We start from the raw sequence: 27,814 nt of genomic DNA on the forward strand, positions 1-27,814 counted from the left end.
ATGTTCAGAAAGCTCCACTCCATCTTTAACTCCAGCCAGCAAAGGAAAGCAGAGGTGGCTGAGGGTTTCTACTACAGTGGAGCTGGCCCCACAGTGCAGCTGATACGCAGCAGCAGCTCCGTGTATGTGGTGGGGGACTATGGGGAGAGATTCAGTGAGTCCTTAAATAAATACAAAAGCACCAGCAGCATGGACACAAGCCTGTACTACCTACAGGAGGAGGGAGACCGGGTGTGGATGTTTTCACGCACCCAGGACTGTCTACAGTACCTACAGGAACTTCTGGCCCTGCGGAAAAAATACCTGAGCAGCCTCAATGACCTGAAGCCCAAGCCCACCCAGGGTTTCTCCATCACCTATTCCAAATCCTCCAAGGGAGAAAAAAAGGCCCTAGGTGAGTCCACCTCCAAAGAAATAAAGGTAAGTGCCACAGAGAAGTACAATTGAGATGGGAGTTGTTCCAAGAGACTTTGATGTTTCATTGAAACCTAGCTCATTCCTGAACAGCTTAGTTAATGTGCACATTCTAAGCAATGTCTCAGTTGTGCTCACTCTCTATTGCCATCTCTCAGCCTGGGAAGAGTGATTAGTCCCATGCTGATTTTCCAGGTTGAAGCAATAGAAAGGACAGGTTCATGATCCCAGAGAAGCCTGAGGGGAGGGAGAGAGCTGTGGTGTCAGGCAGCACTGTTGTTGTATGGTGCATCTAATTTAATTTAATGCCATTTCATAGATGAGATTATGCTTGTTGATGTTTGGGTGACAGCAAAATCATTTCTCAACAAATTATTGCTATTATTTTTATCATTGCAATCACATCTAAAAATCCCAGTAAAAGTGAAATTTTCATGTGAACAAGAGGTTTTGAACTATCTAGCTGCTTAGCCCCAGGTGAATCAAATAACTGGAGGCTTTGCTCTATCAGAACCCTGGACCCAGATATTTTGGAGACTTGGGCACAGCCACAGAGAGTCTGTACCTTGAAAGAGATTGTACAACAGATTTGCTGGCATTGGAGGCTTCAAGCCAAGACAGACTGAACAGGAAATTAGTGAAGTATATAACTTGAATTTATCTGATCATTTTTACCCATCACAGTATTGGTATACAGTACCTTTCTTTGAACATTTTAATGACACCAGAAAAGAAGGGGGGAGTGACTCTCTGTATCACAGAAGAGCAAGCTGAGGCCCAGTGACCTGATTCTGAAAGCACCCCTAATTCAGTCAATTACTCATTTCTGTATTTACTCAATATTTTTTAATGCTGGACGTTTAAATTTTTTAAAAATATATATTTTCATCAATCGCTTTCCTGATGCTGGGACTCTAAAGTGTTCAGAGCAGACCTATCTCTCCTACATTCTGGCTGTCTCCCCAGAGGGTCCCTTGGGCTGTGCAAGCCCAATTAACTTTGAATGACTGACTGACCTACTATCAAATCTCCAGGGCTTGGCCTCATCCAATTCATTTCAACTGTTGGCATTTTATCCAGGTGAGGCAGTTTAAGTAATCAATTTACCTCCAAAAGTATGTTGCGTTGGGGCCTATACAAAGGGTCCTACTCTTAGGTCCCAGTACTGACCCTGGGCCAGCTAGCTGTAAATTTGTGGGCCAGTCACCACTCTTTTGGGGCCACTTTTGATGATGAGGGGGCAGCAGTGGCTTCTGAACTCCCTTCCAGCTTGAGTTTCCTCGGGTTCCAGACTCTGGTTAGATTCCCTCTGAGCACTACATTTTCAGGGAAAAAAAATGGAGTTCTCTCTTTTGTAAAACTGAGCTTCCTTCTTCTATGCTCCTTTACTAGTTCAACTGTCTGAAGACAGAGTCAGGGTTAGAGCCAGAGCAAAGAGATCTGGCTGAGTAGGAATGGCTGTAAAGAGGGTTACAGGCACAATGTAGTATAAAAGTTTCTTCAGGAGATTCTTCTTACTGTGGTATAACTGGAAAAGAGTTTCAGAAGGACTTCAAAGTCAGTCAGAACAAGATCCAAATTTTAACTCTCTATTTATAAACAAAAACTTTGTGCCTTTGTCAAATTAGGTTTACTTCTCTGGGCTTTTATTTCTGTAGTATACAAATGGAAACAAGAATCTACCTTGTGAGAAGAAAGCAAGATCCTGCCTGTTATAGGACCTGATACATACTAGGTAGTCCAGTGTTTACTGACTGTGAAATGTAAGGTACAGCCTTTAGGCAAGAGTCTCTCCTTCATCACTTCCAAAGAAAGAGCTGTATGCTGAATGTAGCCTGAGAAACATTGGGCACAGGCTCTATATCCTCAAAAGGACAGGCTGGTAAGGTGGCTTGTGCCTGTTTGGCTGTCTGAGCACAGAAGGGGCAAGGAAACAGGAGAGTTCCTTCCTTCTGAAATGTTATCACCTTTCTGCATTGGTAGAAAATTATGTCCAAGGTTTAGGGCTAACAATATTTTTTCTTGACCTCCTGTTATATGCTGAATTGTGTCTCCCCCAAATCAAATGTTTAAGTCCTAACATCAACTACCTCAGAAGGGGTCCTTATTTGGAAAAAGGGTGGTTAGTTAGAGATGTATTTAGATAGGATGATTGCAAATTATTAGTGTTTGCCCTTATATCACTGCTGGCCTTATAAAAGGGAACACTGGGACCCATGCATGTACACAAGGGAGAATGCCATGTGAAGATTATATTTATGTACCACAAACCAAGGAACTACCAGAAGCTAGAGAGGGGACTGGAACATCTTTCCCTAGTACTTTCAAAGGCAGTATGGGAGGGAAGGGGGAGACCGGGCGGGGGGGGGGGAGGGAAAAAAATGTACTTGAAAAGTAACTAAATAAAATTAAAAAAAAAAAAAGGCAGTATGGCCCTGCTGACACTCTCATCTCTGATCTGACTTTTGACCTCTAGAACTGTGACAGAATAAATTTCTGTTGGTCTAAGCTGCCCAGTTTGTGGTACTTTGTAATAGCAGCCCTAGGAAATGAATATACCCCTCTATAGAATCATCCTTTGTTCTTCTCAAACATTAGTCTAAACACATCTCTATTCTACCATTTATCACATCCTGCTGTGGTTGTTAGCATATTCATGTCCCTTGGTGGACTGCAGTGAGCTTGGTGAGCTTGATGAAGTTGAAACAGTATCTTTATCAGTTTCTTACCCCCAGAGCATAACGATGACTATGGTCACTTATGAATGCTTTATAGATATAAAAGTCTGCTGTTTTTTACGTTGTAGAGCATTGGAGATATGGCCTTCATGTAGAGAGTGAACAATGTTCCCTGTAGTTCTGGACACTGTGGCAAGCCCTCTCTCCCTCCCCACAAGTACCAGCCACAGGACCCAAGTTTTCCTTTCTGCTTCTCTTTGGGGGAAAGATAATGACTTTGAAACTGTTTTGTTTAAACGTGATTGGGGGTGGTGGAAGAGAGCAAATGTGGGATATAGGGTGATGGAGGAAGATTTAGGGTGATAAACACGCATTATAATATACAGATGATGTATTGTATAATTATATACCTGAAAACTATGTAATTTTATTAACCAATGTCATCCCAATAATTCAATAAAAACTAAGTCAAAACAAATTAAAATAAACTTTTAGTTAAAACCCTCATTAAGAAATAGATTTTAGATGTTAATCCAGTTTATGGAAACATACAACCAAAACAGAAGTTCTCTCTCTGGTACTCTAATATTTTTCAAAAATATTTTTTAGTTATTATACCCTACAGCATTAAGGCCTTAATTTTATCTATTTATTATTTATTATTTATTTATTTATATTGTTGTTCAAGTACAGTTGTCTCCATGTTTGGTCATGACATACTAAATTGATCTCATAAACCACTATTAGGTCAAGAACCATAGTTTCTCATACCCTCAAGCAAGGCATTCAAATAGGTCCAAATGAAACACTAATATATATCTAAGGCATGATGCACTAGGGTGACAAATGGTATGTTATCCTAGCACTCCAGAGATGCTGATAGCCTGGAAGGGCACCTACATGAGATGATAGAAAGAGGAAGTGAGGTGAGCCTGTGTTGGATGTGGGAAGACCCCTGGGCCCCATGACAATTTGCTCCTCCATCAGAATAATGGGTAATTATAAAAACAAATAAAAATGCTTTTTGTAACATTTTAAAATCAAAACAAAATTTCATATTTGAGGAGATTTTTTTGTCAGTGTTGGACATGAGCTGCAATTTGGGACTCATTGTTTAGATGACCAAATGTTATAATTTCTGACACAGTAAAAAAATAATGTGAAAGAAAGATGGTATATTTGAAATGATCCTGTCCTAAAACATATATTTTCTGAACCTATAGGGAAAAGCCACCTGACTCCCTTGCCCTGAGTACCTGGGGTGTTTCTTCCATCAAAGAGAAACAGTGGGTCTCTTTCATACTAAATCTCCTCCTACCCCTGACCTGCAGCCCAGGCACAACTATGAACAATCAATAGTTATTACTGACTTCTAATCATTCACCAAACCAATATATTGAGAATTAACTCAATATACTTTTTTAGATACTAGATACTAGTATCTAGTATCTAAATACTTTTAGATACTAGATACTTTTTTAAAAAACTGGGACTCGAAAGTATTAAGAGATTTATGTAAGTCTATTCACCTAATGAAGAGAGAGACAGTCTTTATCATGCCAGAACTCATACTCTTGTTAATGTATTCATGGTACCTTTCGATTAAAATATATATTCTGAGCTTGTATAATATATCAGATGTGGTAGTGTGCAACTCAGGATGCTTTATCCTGCATATCTGGGCCAGGGAGAGTCATCCTACCCTGCATGGATTCTGTGCTTGGGTTAAGCTCCCACATGAGGTTGCATGGCTCACTCTCTCCTTATCTAAAACAAACCTGAACCAGAAGAATGACTGGAAGACTCTCTCCTCCCCACAATTCTTGAGTAAAAATTTCCTGTGTCTTGACACTTCCTCTTCACATGGCTAACTCGGATTCCACTTTTACTCTTAGTCTCCTTAGAATTTAAATATTGAGTTTCTACTACCTACTTTTGCACTAGAAAGAAAGCTAGGTAATGAATGGTGTGAGCACTGCTGCAGTAGAAACTTGATAATGAGTGGGTATTGTGTCCTCAAATCATTTCCACAGAAATGTTTCATACTTCCCAATTCATTTTATAGAGTATCTGAGTAAGTCATACACTAGCAGAATAAAGTAGCAACAGATGTTGGAAAACAAGAGAAAAACCATCAACAGAAAATCAAAAAATGTGCAGATTATGCAGCTAATTCAGCTGCTATAGATGAGTTTAGATTTGGCTTTGCACTTTCTGGAAGCTAAATAAAAATAGAGCTGACTTGTTCCAGCATTTTAATCTGAGACAAAGAACAATAACCATTGCTTAAGGAAAATAATATTTTCCCCAGTTTTAAAACTTAAAATTTCTCATATGAAACTTGACATAGGGAACCATGTATTATATGGCTGGTAATTTCCTCAATAATATTTTAATAACAATATATCATTAATTCATTATTTGCTCACTAACATATTTATTGAGTATATACTATGTATCATGGACTATTCTAGACACTGATAAGCAAGTTAAAGTTGTTGTCTTCATGGGTGATCACTCTTCTGGGAGAGCAAGGCAGTGCACCAGAACACAGATTTCTGGTGGCATTGTCTCAGAATTCCTACTGTGACTACCAGGGGGCAGCATTACACTGGGTTTTAGTGAGGGCCTAAAGAGTGGCATGTAGTAGCTTCTGTGAGTGCCTTCTGGACCAAGCAGAGAATTCAGATGACAGCAGCATAGATAGACCATACACTCCTCCAAGATTTTTGTCAAAATTCTCTGAATATGTAGCTCATCCTTTGAGAGTAAAAAGCCTGTAAAAAATAAAAAACTTGTCATATTGTACTTCTTGCAATTCCTCCTCACCCCATCCCAGCATCTCAAAAAGATGTAACTGGGACCTGTCTGGCCTTGGCCTCAGTGTGTTTCTCCCTCACCTTCTTCTTTCCATGGTAATTTCTTCACACTACTGGGAGTGGCTGTGGGCTATCTCATTGTTCTCTTTTGAATCCTCTTCATGAGCATCACTTCTCTCAGCTGGGCTTTCTTTACATTTTAAAATAACATATTTAATTCACATGTCCTAAAACTCACCCTTTAAAGTGTATAATTGAGTGGGTTTTAGTATATTCAGAGTTATACAACCATCACCACTATCTAACTTCAGACATTTTCACCCATTTTAGCTTATTTTTTGTTTTTGTGGTAAAATAAACATAATAAAGTTCACCACTTTAAACATAACACTTCACAGTTCCTTAAATAGTACTGTTTGCTGTCTCCAGATTATGGGTAATTAAGTTCATCACAGATTATTAATTTTTAAGAAGTTAAGTGTTGGGAGATCTGGACAGCTATATATGCAAAAAAAAAAAAAAAAAAGAAACTTGATCACCAACTTACACCATGCACAAAAATAAGTTCAAAGTGGAGAAAAGATTTAAATATAAGTTATGGCACCATAACATTCCTATAAGAGACCATAGGCAGGAAAATCTCAGATATTCCACACAGCAGTATTTTCACCAATATGTCCCCTAGGGCAAGGGATATAAAGGAAAGAATAAACAAATGGGATCTCATCAAAATAAAAAGCTTCTGCACAGCTAAAGAAAACAGTATTAAAATAAGAGAACCAACATATGGGAAAACATTTGCAAATGATACCTTCAACAAGGGTTTGATCTCGAAAAATATAAGTACATGCACAAAACTCACATAACTCCATACCAGGAAGCCAAACAATCCAATTAAAAACTGAGCAAAAGGTCGGACTTCCGCCAAGATGGATGCATAGGTGGGAACATTGTGCCTTCTTGCACAACCAAGTTTAAAGACAACAAAAAATGCAGCCTGAACACAGAAAATTGAACTATACCGAAGTCCAACAACAACGAACCCTTCAGCCAGAATGGTAAGAGGGGTGGAGCCAGCGACTGGCAGAGTGGGGTCCTGCAGGAAAACTCTGCCGACAGACCCAGGCACACAGGCGGCAGTTGGAAGATCCCAGGTGTGGGGTTGTGACAGGCAGACCCAGTGAGGGCGCAAGGCGGTGGGCTGACTACAGTCACACATTCCCGCGCACATAAACCAGGCAAAAGAACGAGCAGTGAGACAGACTGCTGAGACATAACGTACATGCCCCAGGGGTGGGAAGCAGCAGAGGGGACTGCTATTGCCCCTCTCTGACTCTGCCTCCACATACAGTGTCACAACCCAGTGACTCGGGCAGCCTGCCCTGGTGAACATCTAAGGCTCTGCTCCTCATACATAATAGGTGCGAACAGACCAAAAATGGCTCAAGAAGAACTCAAAGCCCCAGAGCCCATACCTCTAAGCAACCAGGAAATAGCAAAACTTTCAGATGCACAGTTCAAACACTGGTGATCAGGATGCTCACAGAACTGGTTGATTTTAGTAACAAATTAGAGGAATAAATGAAGGCTCAACTAATTGAAATGAAGGGAAATACACAGGAAACCAATAGTGATGGAAAGAAAACTGGGACTCAAATCAAGGGAGTGAACCAGAAGGAACAAAAAAATGACCAAACAAAAAAATATGAAGACACAATTCAAAAAAAGGAGGAGAGGCTTAGGAACCTTCAGGACATCTTTAAATGTTCCAACATCTGAATTATAGGGGTACCAGAATGGGAAGAGGAACAGCTACAAGTGGAAAACTTATTTGAACAAATAATAAAGGAGAATTTCCCCAATCTGGCAAAGGAAATAGACTTCCAGGAAATCCAGGAAGCTCAGAGAGTCCCAAAGAAGTTGGACCCAAGAAGGAACACGCCAAGGAACATCATAATTACATTAGCCAAGATTAAAATGAAGGACAGAATCCTAGAAGCAGCAAGAGATAAGGGGACAGTCTCCTACAAAGGAGTTCCCATCAGACTGTCAGTGGATTTCTCAAAAGAGACCTTACAGGCAAGAGGGGCTGCAAAGAAGTATTCCAAGTCATGAAATCCAAAGACCTACAACCAAGATTGATCTATCCAGCAAAGCTTTCATTTAAAATGGAAGGGCAGATAAAGTGCTTCTCAGATAAGATCAAACTCAAGGAGTTCATCATCACCAAGCCCTTATTATATGAAATGTTAAAGGGACTTATCGAAGAAAAAAGAAGTTAAAGAAACATGAACAGTGAAAGGACAACAAACTCACAGTTATTAAGAACCACACCTAAAACAAAAGCAAACTAAGAGGACAGCTAGATCAGGAGGGGAACCATAGAAATGAAGATCACATGGAGGGTTAGCAACAAGGGAGTGGGAGGAGGAGAAGGGGGGAGAAGGTACAGAAAATAAGTAGCATAGATGGTAGGTAGAAAATAGATAGGGAGAGGGCAAGAATAGTATGGGAAATATAGAATCTAAAGAACTTGAGACACGTGGTCATAAACTAAAGGGGGGAATGGTGGGGGAGGAGTGTGCAGGGTGGAGGGGAATGAAAGGGGGAAATAGAACAAGTATAATGGCATAATGGATAAAATTAATTAAAAACAAACAAATAAATAAATTCTAAAAATGAGCAAAGGAGTTGAACAGACACTTCTCCAAGGAGGACATAAAGAAGGCCCCAGAGACATATGAAAAGATGCTCAGGATCACTAGCCATAAGAGAGATGTGGATTAAAACCACAATGAGATACCACTTCACACCAGTGAGAATGGCCATCTTAAACAAATCAACAAACAAGTATTGGAGAGGTTGTAGAGAAAAGGAAACCCTAGTTCACTATTGGTGGGAATACAGACTGGTGTATCCTCTGTGGGAAACAATGTGGCACTTCCTCAGAAAACTAAAAATGGAACTGCCTTTTGACCCAGCAATACCACTGTTGGGATTATACTCTAAGGATCCTGAAACACCAATTCAAAAGAACCTATACACCTCAATGATCACAGCAGCACAATTTGATCTGAGAGAAAGAACCATAACCATTGCTTAAGGAAAGTAGTATTTTCCAAATGCTGGAAGCAACCTAAGTGCCCATCACTAAATGAGTGGATCACAAAATATGGTACCTTTATGCAATGGAGTACTACACAGAAGAAGCTCCTTCCCTTCACAACAGCCTGGGTGGAACTGGAAAGCATTATGCTAAGTGAAATAAGCCAGGCTTATAAAGAGAAATACCATATGATCTCTCCTATAAGTGGAACCTAATTGACAAAACAAACAAGCAAGCAAAATACAACCAGAGACATTGAAATTAAGAACAAACTGACAGTAACTAGAGAGGCGGGGGGAGAGGGACAACAGAGGATAAAAGGGGAAAGGTGATCAAGAAACATGCATAAAGGACACATGGACAAAGTCAAAGAGGATAGGTTAGAAGGTGGGAGGTTGGGTGGGATTGGGGGTGTAGTGGGGTGAAAGGGGAGACACCTTTACTTGAACAATGATTTTAAAAAAGAAATTAAGTGTTTTTCTTTGAATGATGTTATGTGAATTTTTTAAGGAAAATATGTCTTTTTAAGTTGTTAATTGTCAGATAATAACCAGTTCTTCATACTAGCCTTCTGTGAACTTTTCCAAATTACCACTTATGTAAACCCAAAATAATTCATTCAAAGACTGCTAAACCCTAATTAATATATTTTAGAACTTTATGTAAATATATGTATTTAGAACTTCATGTAATATATTAGTAGTACACTAGAAAATGAGTTTCTTAAGAGGTCATGGAAACTCTAAAGATACTTCATTTAGAAATTAGGAGAATATTTTCATTAAAGTTTTGACAAGTTTTAATTTTTTAAATATAAAATAATCTTTTTAAGTAGGAAATTTAAAATTTATTTTTAAATCATTTAAAAATATGTGCTTCAGTGGCATTAAGTACATGCACAATGTAGTGTAACCCACTACTATTTCCAGAACTTTTTCATTAGCCCAAGCAGAAAATTTCTATCTGTTAAATAATAACTCCTCACTTCCCTTGCTCCATCCCTGGTAACTTCTATTTTCTTTTTGTCTCTATGAATTTGCCTATTTTAGGAACCCCATATAAATGGAACCATACTGTATTTGTCCTTACATGATCGGCTTTTTTCACCTAGCATAAAATTTTCAAGGTTCATTCACATTGTAGCATGTGTAAGAACTGCCTTTGTGTGGCTGTTCACTTTGGGCATTTATGAGAGGTGAAGAGGAAATGTTTCAGATTATGCTCTGACTGAGAACAAATACTCATTGACATTTGGGGTCCATACTGAGGATAGTTCCACATTCTTTAAAGGCAGGTGAACTGTAAAGAGCTAGCATACTACCATGAGAACTGGGACATATAAGAGATGAGCCCCAGGGAGGCTGGCCATAGAACAAGAGCTGATCTAGTGAGAGAGTTTGGGTTGACTGCATTGCCCCATGAAGCATTGCCCAGATGGTCTGGCCTGGACACTTCTTGAGGCCAAGTTTACCAGTCACTTAGCATAGCCAGAATAAACTTCATTAATTCTCCTGTTGATCATTTGGTTCTGAGCAGCTTGTATTTCTGATTTGCCTGTCTGGATGAACTAGCTACAAACTATATACCTCTCTCTGCACCCATCCCATCCTCTGTCCCAGCTAAAGAAATTCACCTGCTACAAGAATGATTTAAAGGAAGCCAATGGAATTCTGGAGAATGCCTGCCAAAAGTGATTGAGAGTAGTTTTATTCTGACAATAGCTTTCAGAATCAATTATCTATAGTGGCCATTTATCCTGTTTCATGAAATAAGACCATGTCAACAACTAACAGAAGATTATTTCTCCTCTATGGCAGAAGGGTCTAAATTCTAGTCATCTTCCCTGGCTGGTGTGGCTCAGTGGATTGAATGACCACCTGCAAAGCAAGGGGTCACTGGCTCAATTCTCAGTCAGATCACATGCCTGGTGTTGTGGGCCAAGTCCCCAGCTGGGGGGTGTGTGAGAGGCAACCACATATTGATGTTTCTCTCACTCTCTTTCCCCTTCCCTTGCCTCTAAAAATGAAAAAAATTAAAAAGTAACTAAATAAATAAATTCTAGTAATCTAAAATAATTCCAGTTCTATCCATGCTGTTGTGAAGGGAAAGAGCTCCTTCTTACTTTCTGCTGTGTATTATTCCATTGTGTAAGTGCACCACAGTTTTTTTTTATCCACTCATTTACTGATGGGTGCTCGGGTTGCTTCCAGCACTTGGCTATTGTAAATAGTGCTGCTGTGAACATTGATATGCATAGGCTCTTTTGAATTGATGTTTCTAGATTGTTAGAGTATAATCCCAGCAGTGGAAAGGTCAAAAGGTAGTTCCATTTTTAGTTTTCTGAAGAAATTCCACACTGTTTTCCACAGAGGGTGCACCAGTCTGCATTCCCACCAACAGTGCACTAGGGTTTCATTTTCTCCACAACCTCTCCAGCACTTGTTTATTGATTTGTTTATGATGTTCATTCTGAGCAGTATAAAGTGGTATCTCATTATGGCTTTAATTTGCATCTCTCTGATAGCTACTGAGGCTGAGCATCTTTTTATATGTCTGGACCCTTTGTATGTCCTTTTAAAAAATATTGTATTTATTTATTTTCAGAGAGAGGGGAAGGGAAGGAGAGAGGGAGAGAAATATCAATGTGTGGTTGCCTCTCATGTGTTCCCCACTGGGAACCGACCTGCAACCCGGGCATGTGCCCTGACTGGGAATAGAACCACTATCCTTTGCTTCACAGGCCCGTATTCAATCCACTGAGCTACACCAGCCAGGGCTGTATGTCTTTTTTTGAGAAGTGTCTGTTGAGGTCCTTTGCCAATTTTTTATTTGGGTGGTTTGTCTTTGTGGAGTGGAGTCATGTGAGTTCTTTATAAATTTTGGATATCAAACGCTTATATGAGGTATCATTGGCAAATATATTTTCCCATATGTTTTCATTTTGCTGATGTTCTCTTTAGCCTTTCACAAGATTTTTCACTATGCTAGGTGAAATAAACCAGGCAATGAAAGACAAATACCATATGATCTCACCTATAAGTGGAACCTAATCAACAAACAAATGAGAAAGCACAATATAAGTAGAGACATTGAAATAAAGAATCTATCGGCAGTAACTAGAAGGTAGAAGAAGGGCTATAACAAGGGAAAGAAGGGAAAGTGTCATCAAGAAACATGTGTGAAGGAACCATGGACAAAGCCAAATGGGGGAAGAATTGTATGAGGTAGGGGAAGGTCATGACAGAAAAATGGAGATAACTGTACTTGAACAACAATAAAAATAAAAATGAAAAAAATTATTCCAATTTACCCATAATATATGGGTAATGTGATTTATAAATCACATGTGGGGAGGGAAGCAGGTTCTGAATCTGTTTTACATGGCTGAGAAATATTTTTTAGATCTGTTGGGTAGACTTTCTGCAAACATAGTGATATTAAAATGCAAGTTTTCTCTGATCATCAGTTGTGAGATGGGGGTGGTGGGGTGTCATACAGGTCATCATATGACCTGTATGTGGTTAGCAGAACTGAGAGGTAGTAAAATTCAATATGAACTTCAGAGAATACTCCATTATACTTGGCAGAGCTCTCCATGACAGACAATGTAATAATTATTGATAACAGAGCATATAATTTCTGTAGCTCCTCTCAAACTGCTGGATGGATAATTATATTTTCCAATATATCTTCCAGGTATGTGCTGGAAGCAACACTTCCTCCTCCCTTTTTTCTCTCAATCACATTCTGGTCACCTGCCTAACATCTTTTTTAGGCAGCAGAGAAATCACTTCCTCAGGAAGCCATTTCTTATATCAATAATCTACAATAACACATTGGATTTCTCTCCTCTCTGACTCCCATCTTAGCATTCAGCACTTAGCACATGGCACTGAAATTTTCTGTTCATTTGCTATTTCTGCTACTGGCCATCAGTTCACTGAGTGGGGGCACCATGTCTTTCTCTGGCAAGGCTCCAGACAGACACATAGTAGATGTTCAATAAAGCAATGATCTGATAAGCTCCAACTGTAATTTAAGAAATAAATTTACAAAATTTGATGGAAGATCTGGGAAACTAATAGGTTTGTAGTTTTCAGTCAGTGGAAAATGACCTTTTGTTCTAAAGGAAAATACAGTTTGAGCATATTTATATGAAATCAGATACTAATAATTAAAATATCCAGTGTGTGATGGATTAGAACTCATATCAAAAGGATACTTTTTTAGGTAAACATTTTTAAGGTGATTTTAGTTTTGGAAAAAGCCAGAAATCACAGGGTGCCAAATCTTGGCTGTAGCAGAGACGTGTCACCTCAGTGATTTGATGTTTTGCAAAAAAAGTCTGCATGAGATGTGATGCGTGAGCAGGCATGTTGTTGTGATAAAGCTGCCAATCACCAGTTGCCCATAGCTGTGGCCTTCTGAATCATCTGAATAGTTTCCACAGGAAAATATTCAAGCTTAAGGCAAAATTTGATGTGGATTCATTGCTTTATTCCCTCAGTCATTTTGAATGCAATAGCCACACAGTACACATGCTCACCCAATGGTGTCTACCACCCCCAATGACTAGTACAGTGAAATTGTCATTATTCACACATGCACATTCCAGTCAACTCCCCTTGGCTGCCAGGTTACATCGATGTTGCACAAACCACTCTTATTATATTAACAATGGCTGGATTTTTTCTGGACAGATCTTGTCATATTTATACTAAAAAATTACCTATCATTTATGTGAAATTGGAATTTAAATGCCATTCTATATTTTTATTTTTTTAATTCGACAAAGCTAATGTGTGTGTGGATGTGTATATGTCTAAATTGACTAAACTTGGTTCATACCATGTATCTTTTAAATCTCTTTTTTCAGTTAATATAATATATTGTCAATTCTTTTCTATCTCATTAGCTAGTTTTCACAAGCTCAAGCTTTAATGGCAAAAATGCAACAATCTACAGTCTTTGAACTTTGTTAAAATTACAAATACATACATCTTACTGTATTTAGAAGTGTGATTAATGGGTCAAGAATTGAAGGTTGTGCATTTTTTAAGATTTTTCTACATATAGCTTTCAGAACCATTTTATAATTATACTTTCCTTAATAGTGACTTAGAAAGCCTTTCTTTTAATTTTTAAAAATTACATTCATTGGGGTGACATTAGTTAATAAAATTATATAGGTTTCAAATATACAATTCTAGATATATCATCTAGATGTATAAATCATCTGTATATTGTATTGTCCACTGCTCAAAGTCAAATCGTCTTCTGTTAATATATGTTTGACCCCCTTTACATTTTTTGACTTCCTCCACCTGCTTTCACTCTGTCTATAAGTTTTCTTCACTTTTCCCATTTGATATATGTTGCTTAGCATGATATTCTCAAGATTCATCCATTTGTCAAAAATGCGAAAGCCCTTTTTATTGCTTATTATGAACACCAAGTATCCTCATTAATTTAAAAGGTTTACTGATGTAACAGATAAACTGAAGTATTTTATGTACTTTTATTATTGCTTAAGCAAAGAATAACCCTTTTATTTTATCAAATCTATGTGTATTTCTTATTTATTGGATTGGCCATTTATGTATTTATAAATTTTCTTTTGGCTTTATTAAAGATTTATCTTTTTTTAATAGCATGCTTTCTTTTTAAAAAAAATTATTTATTTATCTTTAAAGGGGACAGGAAGGAGATAGGGAGAGAAACATCAATGTATGGTTGCCTCTCACGTGTCCCCCACTGGGAACTGGCCTGCAACCCAGGCATGTGCCCTGACTGGGAATCAAACTGCGATACTCTGGTTTACATGCCTGTGCTCAATGTACTGAGCTACACCATCCAGGGCTTAAAGATTTATCTTTATTTGCTTCACTTATGTATATGAAGTGTTATTTTTAAATATTTTTATTTATTTTTAGAGAGAGGGGAAGGAAGAGAAGGAGAGAAATATCAATGTGTGGTTGCCTCTTTCTCACTCCCTAGTGGGGGCCTGGCCTGCAACCCAGGCATGTGCCCTTACTGGGAACCGAACCAGTGACCCTTTGGTTTGCTGGCCAGCACTCAATCTACTGAGCCACACCAGCCCTTCTAAAGTAGAATTTTCTGTGATATCTATATTAATGATATGAATATACTGTCTGCCATGTATGTTAAAATATTTTCACTAAGTTATTATGTATCTTTAATTTTATTTGACATTATCTGATGTACAAATACTACTGATTTTTAAGTAATCAAATATGTCAATTTTTCTCTTTGATAGTTCTTCCATTACTTTCATGCTTAGAATTTGCCATTTTGTACATCTTAATAGTTCCATTAAAAACCTATTCTTCTATCAGTGTTTTATTTTGTTATGTAGCAAGAAGTAAGAATTCAAATTGAATTTTTCCAAGTAGCAAAGTTTTTCAATACCTTTATTGACAAATCCATCTCTTCTCTCATTGGATTGTGATGTTTCACTTAATGGATCTGAAGATTTTATACTATGTTTCAAGGACATTAATTATATTTTATCAGTTTGGCTACTAACAGCTTGATAAATGTGATAAATAATTTTTCACTCAGTATTTTGTTAAAGTGAAATGATCCATTAGATGACACTTAAGATGGGGAGCTACCAAGTCTTAGCAAACAAGAATAATGACAGTGATAATAATAATAGCAATAATAACCTTATGATTATAAAGCTGGGAGAAAAAGACTAAGTCTGTCAACCTGTGAGCCTAGAACCTCTAACATTAAAGACAGGAGATGTGCAAGCTATGCTTCCAAAATGACTAATATTTAGTTATGACAGGTAACACAAGGCTTTACCCTAGAGTTTGTGAGAAACTGCTTCCTTTTTCTTACATGTTTTGAGCTGATTTTTTTCATCTTCATTTTCTGCTCCACTGGTGTTTAATTTTTTTTCCTTCAGCTCTGGCTAGTCCACAATTTAGCTTATCTATTTGTATGTAAGTATTTAAATTTTAGTGACTATATATTTTTCCAAGTTATTTCTCCTATGTACAATTCTTGTTTCATAAAATTATATTCTTTTTTTAGAAACTTCTGTTTGATTATGGGTATACATTTCCTTAGATGCCCTAATATAAGCAGGATAAGGTAAATATCTATTTGTACTTGGACTTGAGGATCAAAAGGATGGCAGCAGGCAAAGTAGATGAATTAGTCAAAGCTCTTAAGGTTTAACCTTAAAAGCTCTTTTTAATGATATTAAATTGCTTGTGGATAAATTTAAAGTGTTTTGTGTTTAATTTCACTCAACTGAATGATCCAAGGGAAAATGATCTGTCCAATCTGAGCTAACTCCATATTTGATACGGGAAATTATACTCAATTATACTGATGTTCATATTTCCAGGTATTATTAGTTCAAGAAAGTATTATCAGTATTCCATGAAGACAGGAGTACAGAGTTCTCAAAAATTATCAGATTAAATCCAAAAGTATACATTGGTAACATGTAAACTGGTTGGAGAACAAAAACATTAGATAATGGCATGTGTACAGCATACATTCATTCATTCAACAGATAGTTCTTACTCCATACCAGCCTCCAAAATAGGTGGCCAACAGTCATAGACAAAAAATAATTCATGTGCCCTTATGCAGCCCATACCATAGTCTAAAGCTACAAATCTCAGCATCACTGCTGGTATCACGCTGGTGTATTGAGTTTCCTTGGAAGAGAAAGAGGGACAATTACAACCAAGAATATTGGGATTATGTATGTTGCACAACCTGTCTCATGAATGCAGAGACTGGCAGTGAGTATCAACTGAGAGTCTTATTTGTGAGAGTCATTTGCCAAGTCTATCTCAAAGAAAAGGTCTGCTGGGAGGTATGAGGGTATAATACCATGTGCCGTGGTGGATTATTCACATAATGCAGAATGTTAGTATAGAGGAGAGGTACCTAGAAGCTTTTGTTGCAATGAGTAAGTTGTCCCTCTGAAAAGGTAAAAAGGATTGACAATAAGAGATGAGAAGAAGGCTAGATGTTTACTGGTTGTCCTCTTGGCTTTGAGTGTGTTTAGAATGTCCCCTTACCCTAACCTCTGGAAAAAAATTTCTGCTTACAACTGGAAGTTTATTTTGTCAAATCCAAATCTCTTGCAAAGAAATACTGACAGAGCCCAGAAAAAAAACTAGCAGATTGGAGAAGGCCAGGTACTCTGAAGACAGGTGAAAGCAGCAGCATGGGGACTCAGAAATTAAAATGAGAAGTACAGTAAAGTTGAGTTTAAAAAAAATGTAGTTTTCCATCTGGGCAAAGTAATCTGAGACTCCCATCTGGGGACTGGGAAGCTTGGAAAATGAAAACCCTAAGGCCACTGAAAGTGAATATGAAAAGGCAAACTGGAGTAGAGTTGGATAAATAATACAGATGTTTTCAGAGAACATTTCTTCTCCTTGGGGATGCTGTAGGGCTGATGAAGGAACACAAGCCCTGTGAAACTCAGGTCTGACCAAGTGCAACAGGATTTCAGGCTCTATTACATTCAGACTTTCCAAAGGAGATGTTAGAACTTTCTAGGCTAGAAAAAAAATCAAGCTTGGGAGGGAAGCAACTAATTTACACCTGGAGTTCTGAGTTTAGAGAGGGAGGGCTATTTTGGATCTCACTCATGAGTATTGATGACATCCCATTTTATACCACCACCTCTTTGTAAAGTAGAATTTCCTGTGATATTAGCCTGAATCCTGATCTTTGAGCCTCAGTTGATGCCGCTTTTGTGCTGGCATTCTCTGTGAGAGTCAACCAAGAGAATGTCCTTGTAGAGGTGAGAAAAACTCATGGAAGCTCTAGGAAAGCTAAAAAAAACCCCTCAGCTATGGGTCCCTCCCCCATGCCAGGGTTTCTACAGACTGGTGGTTTTCAACTGCTGTGCATTAGAATCAGTTGATTATCTAAAGTAATTGGTGTGGGAAAGAGCCAAGTATAGATAGTCTTTAAGACCACCCCAGGAGATTCTGATGCTTAGCTGGGATTTGGCTAAATCAAAGAATTATCATGCCAGGCTGAGAGAGAGGCATCCCCTTACTGCCTCCCAGGCTGGATTCATAGACTTGGTCAAGGACTGGTGCTTCTGTTTACAAAGAAGAAAACCAGGGCTAAGTGAGAAGGGGAAGCAATTATTTATTCATGCACCTCTCTCATTTCATGAAGGGTTTGGTGAGAACTGGTAAAGGTAATTGGGGTAAGGGAGTAAAGGAAAGCCTTCTTTTATGATGAGACTTGCTCACACTAGTGTGTATGGGTCAGCCATAAATCATGTCACCATAGTGCCCCAATATCTCACACTCCAGCCACACCAGGATCCAAAAGCTCTTAACAGAGACAAGTTTTATAATGCTAATTTATTGACTGACTCAACAGAGACCTCAGATGTGGGACCTAGAAAATGAAACATTTCAGCGTTGTCTAAGGTGCTTGTCAGTGTCTCAGGGTGTTCCCAGGAAGATAGTGTCTGCTAAGTATAGTAGAAAGGGCAAGATATAGGAGATAGATATGAGTCTTGAATCCTAAAGGTTGATGTTTTGGAAATAACATTCAAATATTTGTGATAATTAACAAGTGTGCAACTGAAAGGGTCTTTGTCCACTAGTTTTGATAGAGAGTTAAGTTGCTAACACAGCAATGTATATACTAGTAGTTTATTTTTTAATTTTTAAATGTTATTCTTGGAGGATAATACTTGAGGAGGTTAGAAAATTCATAAGAGGCCATGGTAAAGAGCTCATATTAACTTAACTAATGGTGGTATGCTCATTTTTTCCTAGATCTTTGATAGTTAAAACACCAAAGACTCTTCTTAACCCTCCTAAATGAAAGCAACTACTCTGGGCTTCTCTTTGCTGATTGCCAAAGTCTACTTCCTGGAGACATTGAGGAATGAATAGCTTACATCAATTATAAGGTTACCCAGATGAAAAAAAATATGATACCCACATGCAAGACTGAGACTCACATTATACTAAGCCAAACAATGATGGTAGTTGCTACTGGATACTTAGAGACACCCTCTCCATGTTGAAATGGATTTTGAGATGCAAAAACTCATGGACCTAGCATTCCTCTTAAATAATATTCATCTTTTGGCAGGGGCTCAGTCTAAATTGTGTGACTTTCTCCATTCTTTCTCTCTCTCTTCCCCTTCACAATAATAAAATCTCAAAAATGATATGTGTGATAGTAGAATGAAGAGAGGGTAGTCTTCATGGAGAAAGAGTTGTATCAGCCAATTTCTTTTTTTACATTTAGTATTATTTTTCTTTTTAAAAAGATTTTATGTATTTATTTATTTTAGAGAAGGGAAGGGAGGGAGAAAGAGGGAGAGAAACATCAATGCGTGGTTGCCTCTGACATGCCTCCTACTGGGGACCTGGCCCACAACCCAGGCATGTGCCCTAAACTGGGAACTGAACTGGTGATCCTTTGATTCATAGGCCAGCACTCAACCACTGAGCCACACCAGCCAGGGCCACATTTAGTTTTACTTTTATTAGATTCAGATTTACAGTATAGTGGTTAGACAATCATACACTTTATAAAGTGTTTCCCTTGATATTTCCAGTATCCAACTGGCACCATACAGAGTTATTACAATATTATTAACTATAATCCTTATGCTGTACTTCATATCCTCATGACTATTGTGTACTTCTTAATCTCTTCACCTTTTTTATAGAGCTCCCTAACCACACTCCCCTCTGGCAGTCATCAGTCTGTTCTCTATCAGTCTGTTCTCTATCAGTCTGTTTCTGTTTTGTTTGTTATTTATATTGTTCTTTAGATTTCACATATAAGTAAAATCATATCGTATTTTTCTTTATTTGACTGACTTATTTTACTTAGCATCATACCCTCTAGGTTCATCCACGCTGCCACAAGTGGTAAGGTTTTATTCTTTCTGTGAACAAATAATATTTCATTGTATATATGCACCACAGCTTTTTTATTTTCTTGCCTATTGTTGGGCCCTTGGGTGTTTTTATATCTTGGCTGTTGTAAGTAATGCTGCAATGAACCCTAGGGTGTAGATGTTATTTCAAATTAGTGATTTGGGTTTCCTTGGATATATACCCAGAAGTGAAATTGCTAGGTCATATCAGCCAAGTCTTCATAGATGCATAGGAGTGAGCAAGATGAGACATAAAAGGCAGAGGGACCAGCAAGAAAAAACACAAGGAGAATAAAAGAATATTGAGTTATCTATATTGATGAGCCCTGTTTTCATCTGACTACAGGGAAGATGCCTGGTGGCCTGGCCTGCTGTGCTCATATGGACTTTCAACTAGTCCTTCATCCTACTCCCAAATCTTGATATATTTGCTCTCGTCAAGTCTGGAGCATTTTCAGTTCCCAAAGTTCAAAATGTCTCTTTCCTCTGCTGCTTTCTCCACCATTGAAGCTCTGGGATGACAGTTCCTCTGCTCAGTTACATCAATTACCCTTTTCCTATTGCTTTCCAGCTGTTGGAAGCTTTTGGAAATCAGTCTTTCACTGATGGCCTCTCTTGTTCTCATCATTGGGGTTTCTACTTTTCTCCCTTTTTTGCTTTCATTTTAGTGGGCTCTTTGAAGAGGGGATAATAATGGAATGTGGATACTTTTCCACTTAAAAAAAAGATTCAGATATATGTTGTGGTTCTTTAATATTTTCTGTAAGAAAAAAACTCTTGCTTTAGGAGTGCTTTCTAATAGTACAAAATGCATACATTTCACCAAAATCTTGTACATGCATTTCCCTACATGCTGGTCTGTAGTTAATTCATATTTATTATTAATAACATTCTACTTTCAAAATATCCATGTAAAATTTAAAAAATATACAACTCTACACATGATCAAAATAGCCAAGGTTAACACAAGGTTAACCTCCCTTTTGAGTTCATTATTTCCTAAATTCCTCAGAGAACTTTTCATGAGTCCACGCACTGATTCTGTTCCTTTCATTGTGAGTTCTACTCAAAGCCCATTATGGTTCTTGAATTTCTATGACGTCAGTCACTTGTGTCCATTGGTGGGCTGTTGTAAAGATGATGATGAAGAATAAAATCCTAAAAAAAGAAGGAAACAGGACAGAGCCCTGAACCTAGTTAAGCACTTGGTAGATTTTTATTAATTATATATTTCATTATTTCTTATACTTTTCAAACAATTTTCTACAATTTTTTCCATGAATTGAGCCCAAGTTTGTCCACTTTAGAAACTGACAACTTTTAGTGGGTATTTTCAACATATCTTGACCTCTCTTTTTTGCTGTGAACATCTCATTATCTACCCAAGGTATTATATAATTACCAGATTAGATGTTTGTCATTAGGAAAAAGGGAAGGCCAGGATATATTAAGTATTTTGCCTAATGGTCAATAACCATTCCTGACCAAGAGAAAAGCAGGTCTTTTCATTGTTTCTCCCTCCCTCCTTGAGATAATAGGAAATCAATTGACCTACAGTAATGTAGATGTGGAGTATCTACCTCCTTTCCACAGAGTACTTGTCAAATTCACCTTTTAAATCCTGCAGATTTATAACTTCACATACATTTAGTTTCAGCAACATTTAATTATTTTTCGCAGTTATGGCTATGAGAGTGGCTCAGGCAACTCTCTTTCCTCCCCTTCACCTGTAACAGAAATCAACCCCTAAGAAATACTCGAGGTTTAGCGCGGATGTGGCAGAGGCCATCGCCTTCTTTGACTCCATCATTGCAGAGCTGGACACAGAGAAACAACCATGGGCTGCTGAAGCAGACCCCATGAATGAGGATGTGGACTTTGATGGTGAGTGCTACTCCTGGGGGCAGAAGGTGTGTGGGTTGTCATCTCTGGAGTGGATTTATATGATGGGCTATCAAGAATCCCACCTCCTAATTACAGGGAAACTCACACCTGCAAGCGAGAGCCTGGCCCTGAGCTTGCTCTTCTCTTGGTGGTTCCTTAGTTTAGTTGTCTCTGTTGCTGCTGCTTCAATTTGCCCCTTTAACACATAAGGCCATATTTGGGCAAAAACTCCTTCCCTGTGGTCCATTGCCACAGATAAGACAGGGTGAAACTTTTGTAAGACTCTATGAGGCAAAGCAACAGAAAAATGATTAAACTAATGCATTAGACAGGGAATTGTTGCTAAATAGATATAGAGATAGTTTCAGTTTTGCAAGATGAAATGTTCTGGAGATCTGTCACTTAACAAAGCAAATATACTCAACACTACTAAACAATACACTAAAGCATGGTTAAGGTAGTAAATTTTGTTATCTGTATTTTACTATAATTTTTTAAAAAGAAAACAGAACAAACTAAATTTTAAAATTTATCTTCTTACCCTACCTGAGCTAGGTTGGCTCTAGGGCAGTACCAGCTGTTGGACACAGCTCTGACCCTGCACCTACTTTTTCATCCCTCTATACCCCTCCCTCCAGCCCTCCCTCGGTTTCCTAAGTCATTACTCTGAAAGGATATGTAAGGCAGGAGAGGGTCAGGGTGCTTCCCTAGGCCCAGCATGGATAGCTGGAGTGATGTGAGTGTTGAGAGCAATACTTTTCTCCTTGTCTAGGTATGTCATGGCTCTGGTGCAGAGCAAAGAATTCAACATGTTCATAAGTTGAGTCCACTTTTAAATTCCATTACTCAAATGTCAGGTTTTTAAATCTTTGACTTGCCCCCCACCCATGGTATAATTAATGACAATTTTATTCAGGGATTACTGAAGTAAAAACTTTTGGTAACAATATTAAATAGTTTTTTAGTGTTTTATCTAATGATGAAAATGTTATATGCTTGTTGTTTGTTGTAGTTCTGGCCTTGACTGCCCTTAATCTGTGAGATTTCAGATCTCACTGGGTTCTGCAGAATTTCACAGGCTACTGCTCCCACAAGCTCATTATACCCTGTAGGGAGGCTGTCTCCCCTCCCCTTCCCTCCCACCAAGTCCCTTCAGTACCCGACAAAACACCTCTTTCCCCAGGAGCAGAGCCTTGGAATCCAGAGCATTGGTGAAAAGATAACAAAACGCACTGAGAATGCATGTCATCTTCATAGTTATAATTTTTGATAATGACTTTATGGTTTTTCTCTGATAACAACAGTAACATACATCCACTGTAAATCAATTGAACCAAATGACACACAAAAATATACAGAAGAAAGTAAAGAATGTGGTCTGTGACCTTTAACAGGAAGCTAAACAATGAAACAAACAAGCAAGCAAAATAAAAACAAAGACACTGAAATAGAGAACAAGGGGACAGTGACCAGAGGGGAGAGGGGAGGGAATTTCAGGGGAAAAAGGGAAAGGATTTACAGGAACTAGTATAAAGAACACATGAACAACCACTAAGGAGGGTGGAAATGGGAGGGTGGTGAGGAACACTGGTGGGGGTGGGCTGGGATGGGGGTAAAAAAAGAGAAAACTGTACTTGAACAATAATTAAATCAATTTTTAAAAATCAAATAAAAGAATGTGATCTGTAACACTACCACACAGAGACAGTAATCACTATTAACATTTTGGTGTTTGTCCTTTTAAAAGGTTTTAAACACAAATACCCAAACCCATTGTATTTTTTAAAAACAAAAACAGGTATTTGTCCCTTACCACCTGGCTCATTTCACTTAATATAATGCTTTCCAGTTCCATCCATGCTGTCACACATGGAAAAAACCAAGGGGGATGGAAGCAGGGGAGGGAGGTAAGAATAGCTGGGGTCAAGAGAGTGGTGGGGTGTAAATGTAGACAACTGTACTTGAACAACAATAAAATAATTAAAAATAAAGCTCCATTGTTTTATAACAAAAAAGAATATCTTTTTTGTGTTGTTATCTGCTATTTTTACCTTAGGCATCTTTCCAAGTTTGTACATATAGACATATGTTTTTATTTTTAATTGACACACAATTTTCAATTGTATTCCTACACCATAAATGCAAAGTTGAATCAGCTACTTTGATTCTCCAGTCCTTTCTAGGAATTTGCTGCTGTATATATGCATTTGTTGTAGGTTCTCAGTTCTGTTCACTCTCTCCATAGCATTCTGCTCCTCCTAATGGTCAGTACTCCTTTCTGGGGACCCTGTTTCTCTCTTTCAGTGGCCACCAGCTCCCAGGAGCACAGCTTGCACTCCAATTGGATCCTGCGGGTGCCACGCCAGCACTCTGAGGATTTGGCTGTGCACTGCATACACGTGACAGATGGCCAGTTTCGAAGAAGCATGGAGTGCAGAACCATTGGCACTCAGAGGAGACTTGAGAGGCACCCCATTTACTTGCCCAAGGCTGTGGAAGGAGCATTCAACACCTTGAAGTTTAAGCCCAAAGCCTGCAAAAATGAGTAAGTGCTTGGGCTACATAGTATAACCAAGATGTACTCAAATCCTCCAGACTCTTGGGATGTTCTTTAAGATGGCTTGAGCCTACACACCAAAAATTATTCTTGTGTATTTTGGGGGATGAAGGTCTTAGTTTTAAAAAACTTTTTTCATATTATATATACTAGCCTGGTTCATTGCTGTCACCACTCCTAACTATTGCTTCCACTCTGTATCTGCCCCCTTTTCTTCTGGCCCAGTTAGTCCTCATGCTTTGTGTCATCTTCTTTCCTTATTCCCCCTAAGTGCCACAGACACACTGTGTATGATAAATTTTTAATGAGAGTTCATGGTTTAAGAGTGCATAGCACCAAGTGGGAACCAACATCAAAGCAATTAAATGCCCATGCCTTAAAAAGACTTTGGCCAGGCTCAGGTGAGGAACTTCTTGCTGGCTGGACACCTCTTGCCATCTTTCCACCATTTTTTGTCTCTCTCCATATCCTTCTCTCACAAGATTAGTGACCAACTCTAACCCAAAATTCCTATAACCTGTTCATTCAGAACAGTAAGTGCTCTCTTGTTATGGCCAACTCAGGTCATAACTGGGGGAACATCCCTGTTTTTACAAAAGCCATTCAATTCTGATGGATTCATGAGTTTTCTAAATAGCATTTTCCTTCCACAACAATGAACCAGGATCCAGCCTTCATCACCCTTTTCTCCTTCAAGCTCAGCTTGAGGTTCAGCTAAGGTCCTTCCACAGTCCCTATGATAACACTTCTTTGTCTTCTACAATGCCCGGCACTGGTCCCCACTGGATGGTAAATCAGAGCACCCCTTCTCTGAGCCAAACTGAACTTACTCTCTCTGCTGCCTCCCTCCCTTCCAGCCTAGGAAGCTCCAGGCAGATCCTCTTCAACTTCTCCAGAGAAGACATGGAATGGGATGCAGAGATCTTTGCACTGGAACGACTGTCATTTCCAGGGGAAGACTACTTTGAGACAGAAAACCCCAAAGGCCAGTGGCTGCTTCGAGAGCGATTCTGGGAGCAGACAATGCCTTGACTCCCTCAGTGATTCAGCTTGGCTCAGGCTGGGGCTCTGAGATGGTGTTTGCCTTCAGTGCAGAATGGGGTGATCGGTAGAGTTAAAAATGGAAACCATAACAAAGGCAAGTCCATGAGCATACTGCTGGTGCTCAGTTAGTGCCAATAATACCCACAGCCTCCTAGAGAACAAACTTTTTGATACTTTGGAAGCTGGGCTTTCCCCACATAGCAGGTAGTAATAGCCTCTCTGGTAGCAGAAGGAATGGAAGGCTTTGAGTGGGAGTTTTCAGGCTCACCCCTTGGCCTTCCCTTGCCTGTTCCCAGCTCTCCATGCATCTGTACAGGTGGCTGCTAGCATCATGCTTTGTACAGAAAATGAACTCACCCAGGAATTTCTGGGCCAAAGTTTTCAAAGACAAAGTTCCTCTCTCTACGGGTCTCTGCATACTGAGGCTACCTTTTTTTTTTGGTGCAGAATTCAGTTCAAGAAGCAGCTCCTTTCACCCTAACATTTTTCAACGTTCTGAAAACTTCTACTGGATTAGGCTATAGATGAAGTCAGTGCCCTGACAGTGGAATAGGACAAGGAATGTGTCAGGCACTGTCTTGGGACCATGCTATTTCCCCCAGACCCTAAACTGAGCTTCACTTCTTATAGACATTTGGCTGGGGAAGGAGAAAGATAAAGTGGTGTTTTTTTTTCCTAATTGTCACCAAGAAAATCCTTATAGATACCCATGCAACCAAGTTATGGACAGATTATGTTTCTCCCTTTCCCCAATTAAAAAAGGCAATCAAAATCTTTAAGTTCTTTTTTTAAAATTTTATTTGTTTCTCCCTTTCCCCAATTAAAAAAAGCAATCAAAATCTTTAAGTTCTTTTTTAAAAATTTTATTTAGTTATACAGTTTTTCAAGTACAGTTTTTTGTCTATTTCTCCCATCCCAGCCCCCCCCACACATGCTCCCCGCCTCCCTCCCATTTCCTCCCCCCCAGTCCTCATCCCTGTGTCCTTCATACTTGTTCCTCCAAATCCCTCCCCTCTTTCCCCCTTAAATTCCCTTCCCTCTCTCCTCTGGTCACTGTCCCCTTGTTCTCTTTAAGTTCTTTTGGACTAGAAAAGATTTTTATGTATCAGTAACTAAATCAAAATTACTTTTTTTTACCTCACCTGAGGACATGCTTATTGATATTTTAGAGAGAGAGGAAGGGAGATTAGGGAGAGAAACATTAATTGGTTGCCTCCTATATGCACCCCGACAGAGAACTGAAGTCACAACCTAGGCATTTCTCACATAGTTTTTGCATGTAATTATGCCTGCCCAAGTTTGAGAATTGATGGTTTGGAGAATACAATGCACTTTGTCCATCTTCACCTGGCTTTTCAGTTTTTTTAAAAAATTTATTTAATTTATTGAGGTGACATTGTTTAATAAAATTATATGTCTCAGGTGTATAATTTCACAATACATAGTCAGTATATTGTATTGTGAGTTCACCATTTAAAGTCAAGTCTCTTTCTACCACCATTTATCCTGCCTTTGCCCTCTTCCTCCTCCCACCTCCGGCCTTTTCCTACGGCAGCACCATACAGTTGTCTGTGTCTATAAGGGTTTGTTTGGCTTAATCCCTTCACCTTTTTCACCCAGTCCCCCAACCCACTTTCTCTCTAACAACTGTCAATCTGTTTTCTCTATTTATGAGTCCGTTTCTATTTTCTTTGTTTATTTCATTTATTAGATTAAACATAGTGAGGTCTGTGTGAAAAGAGTCCAGCCAATGTTAATATAATGAGAGCAGTTTGACACCAATGTAACATGGCAGCCAAAGAGAGTGTTCTGGAATGCACATGCATGAACACTGATGACTTCACTGTAATGTCAGCGGGGGCGTCATTGAGTGAGCAAGTGTACTGAATGGCCATTGCACTGAAAATGGCTGAGCAAGTAAAGCAATAAATCTGCATCAAATTTTGCATTAAGCTTGAGTATTCATCTGCAGAAACTATTTGGATGGTTCAGAAGGCCGTAGCTATGGGCAACTGGTGATTGGCAACTTTATCACAACAATATGCTCCCTCACGCATGATGGCTCGTGCAGTTTGTTTTGCAAAACCTCAAATCAAACAGGTGACTCGGCCCCTGTACAGCACATATTTGGTCCCCTGCAACTTCTGACTTTTCCTAAAACTAAATCGCCTTTGAAGGGAAGAGATTTCAGACCATCAATGAGATTCAGGAAAATATGACAGGGCAGTTGATTGTAATTGGGAGAACTGTGTGAGGTCCCAAGGTGCCTACTTTAATGGGGACTGAGACATCATTGTCCCATGTACAATGTCTCTTGTATCTTGTATGTTCTTTAACAAATGTCTCTATTTTTTTCATATAATATGGCTGAATACCTTCTGGACACAC

At 38.8% G+C, this 27,814-nt stretch overlaps 1 protein-coding gene across 1 annotated transcript; it reads left to right on the forward strand.

The window, feature by feature from the left end:
- CUNH13orf42 (chromosome unknown C13orf42 homolog) lies at nt 1-25,414 on the forward strand. The gene is made up of 4 exons (XM_037133207.2): nt 1-420; nt 21,678-21,825; nt 24,130-24,370; nt 25,240-25,414. The coding sequence occupies exons 1-4, from the start codon at nt 1-3 to the stop codon at nt 25,412-25,414; spliced, it is 984 nt and encodes a 327-aa protein (XP_036989102.2).
- Nucleotides 25,415-27,814: the final 2,400 nt, after the last annotated feature.

The sequence above is a fragment of the Artibeus jamaicensis genome, unplaced genomic scaffold, assembly GCF_021234435.1.
Source record: "Artibeus jamaicensis isolate MK-2021 breed Jamaican fruit bat unplaced genomic scaffold, CSHL_Jam_final contig_410, whole genome shotgun sequence".
Lineage (NCBI taxonomy): Eukaryota > Metazoa > Chordata > Mammalia > Chiroptera > Phyllostomidae > Artibeus > Artibeus jamaicensis.

Coding starts and splice junctions, on each gene's coding strand:
- CUNH13orf42 (XM_037133207.2), top strand. CDS start 1: ATGTTCAGAAAGCTCCACTCCATCTTTAACTCCAGCCAGCAAAGGAAA. Junction 21,826..24,129: donor TGAGGATGTGGACTTTGATG/GTGAGTGCTACT, acceptor TCTCTCTTTCAG/TGGCCACCAGCTCCCAGGAG. Junction 24,371..25,239: donor CCCAAAGCCTGCAAAAATGA/GTAAGTGCTTGG, acceptor CCTCCCTTCCAG/CCTAGGAAGCTCCAGGCAGA.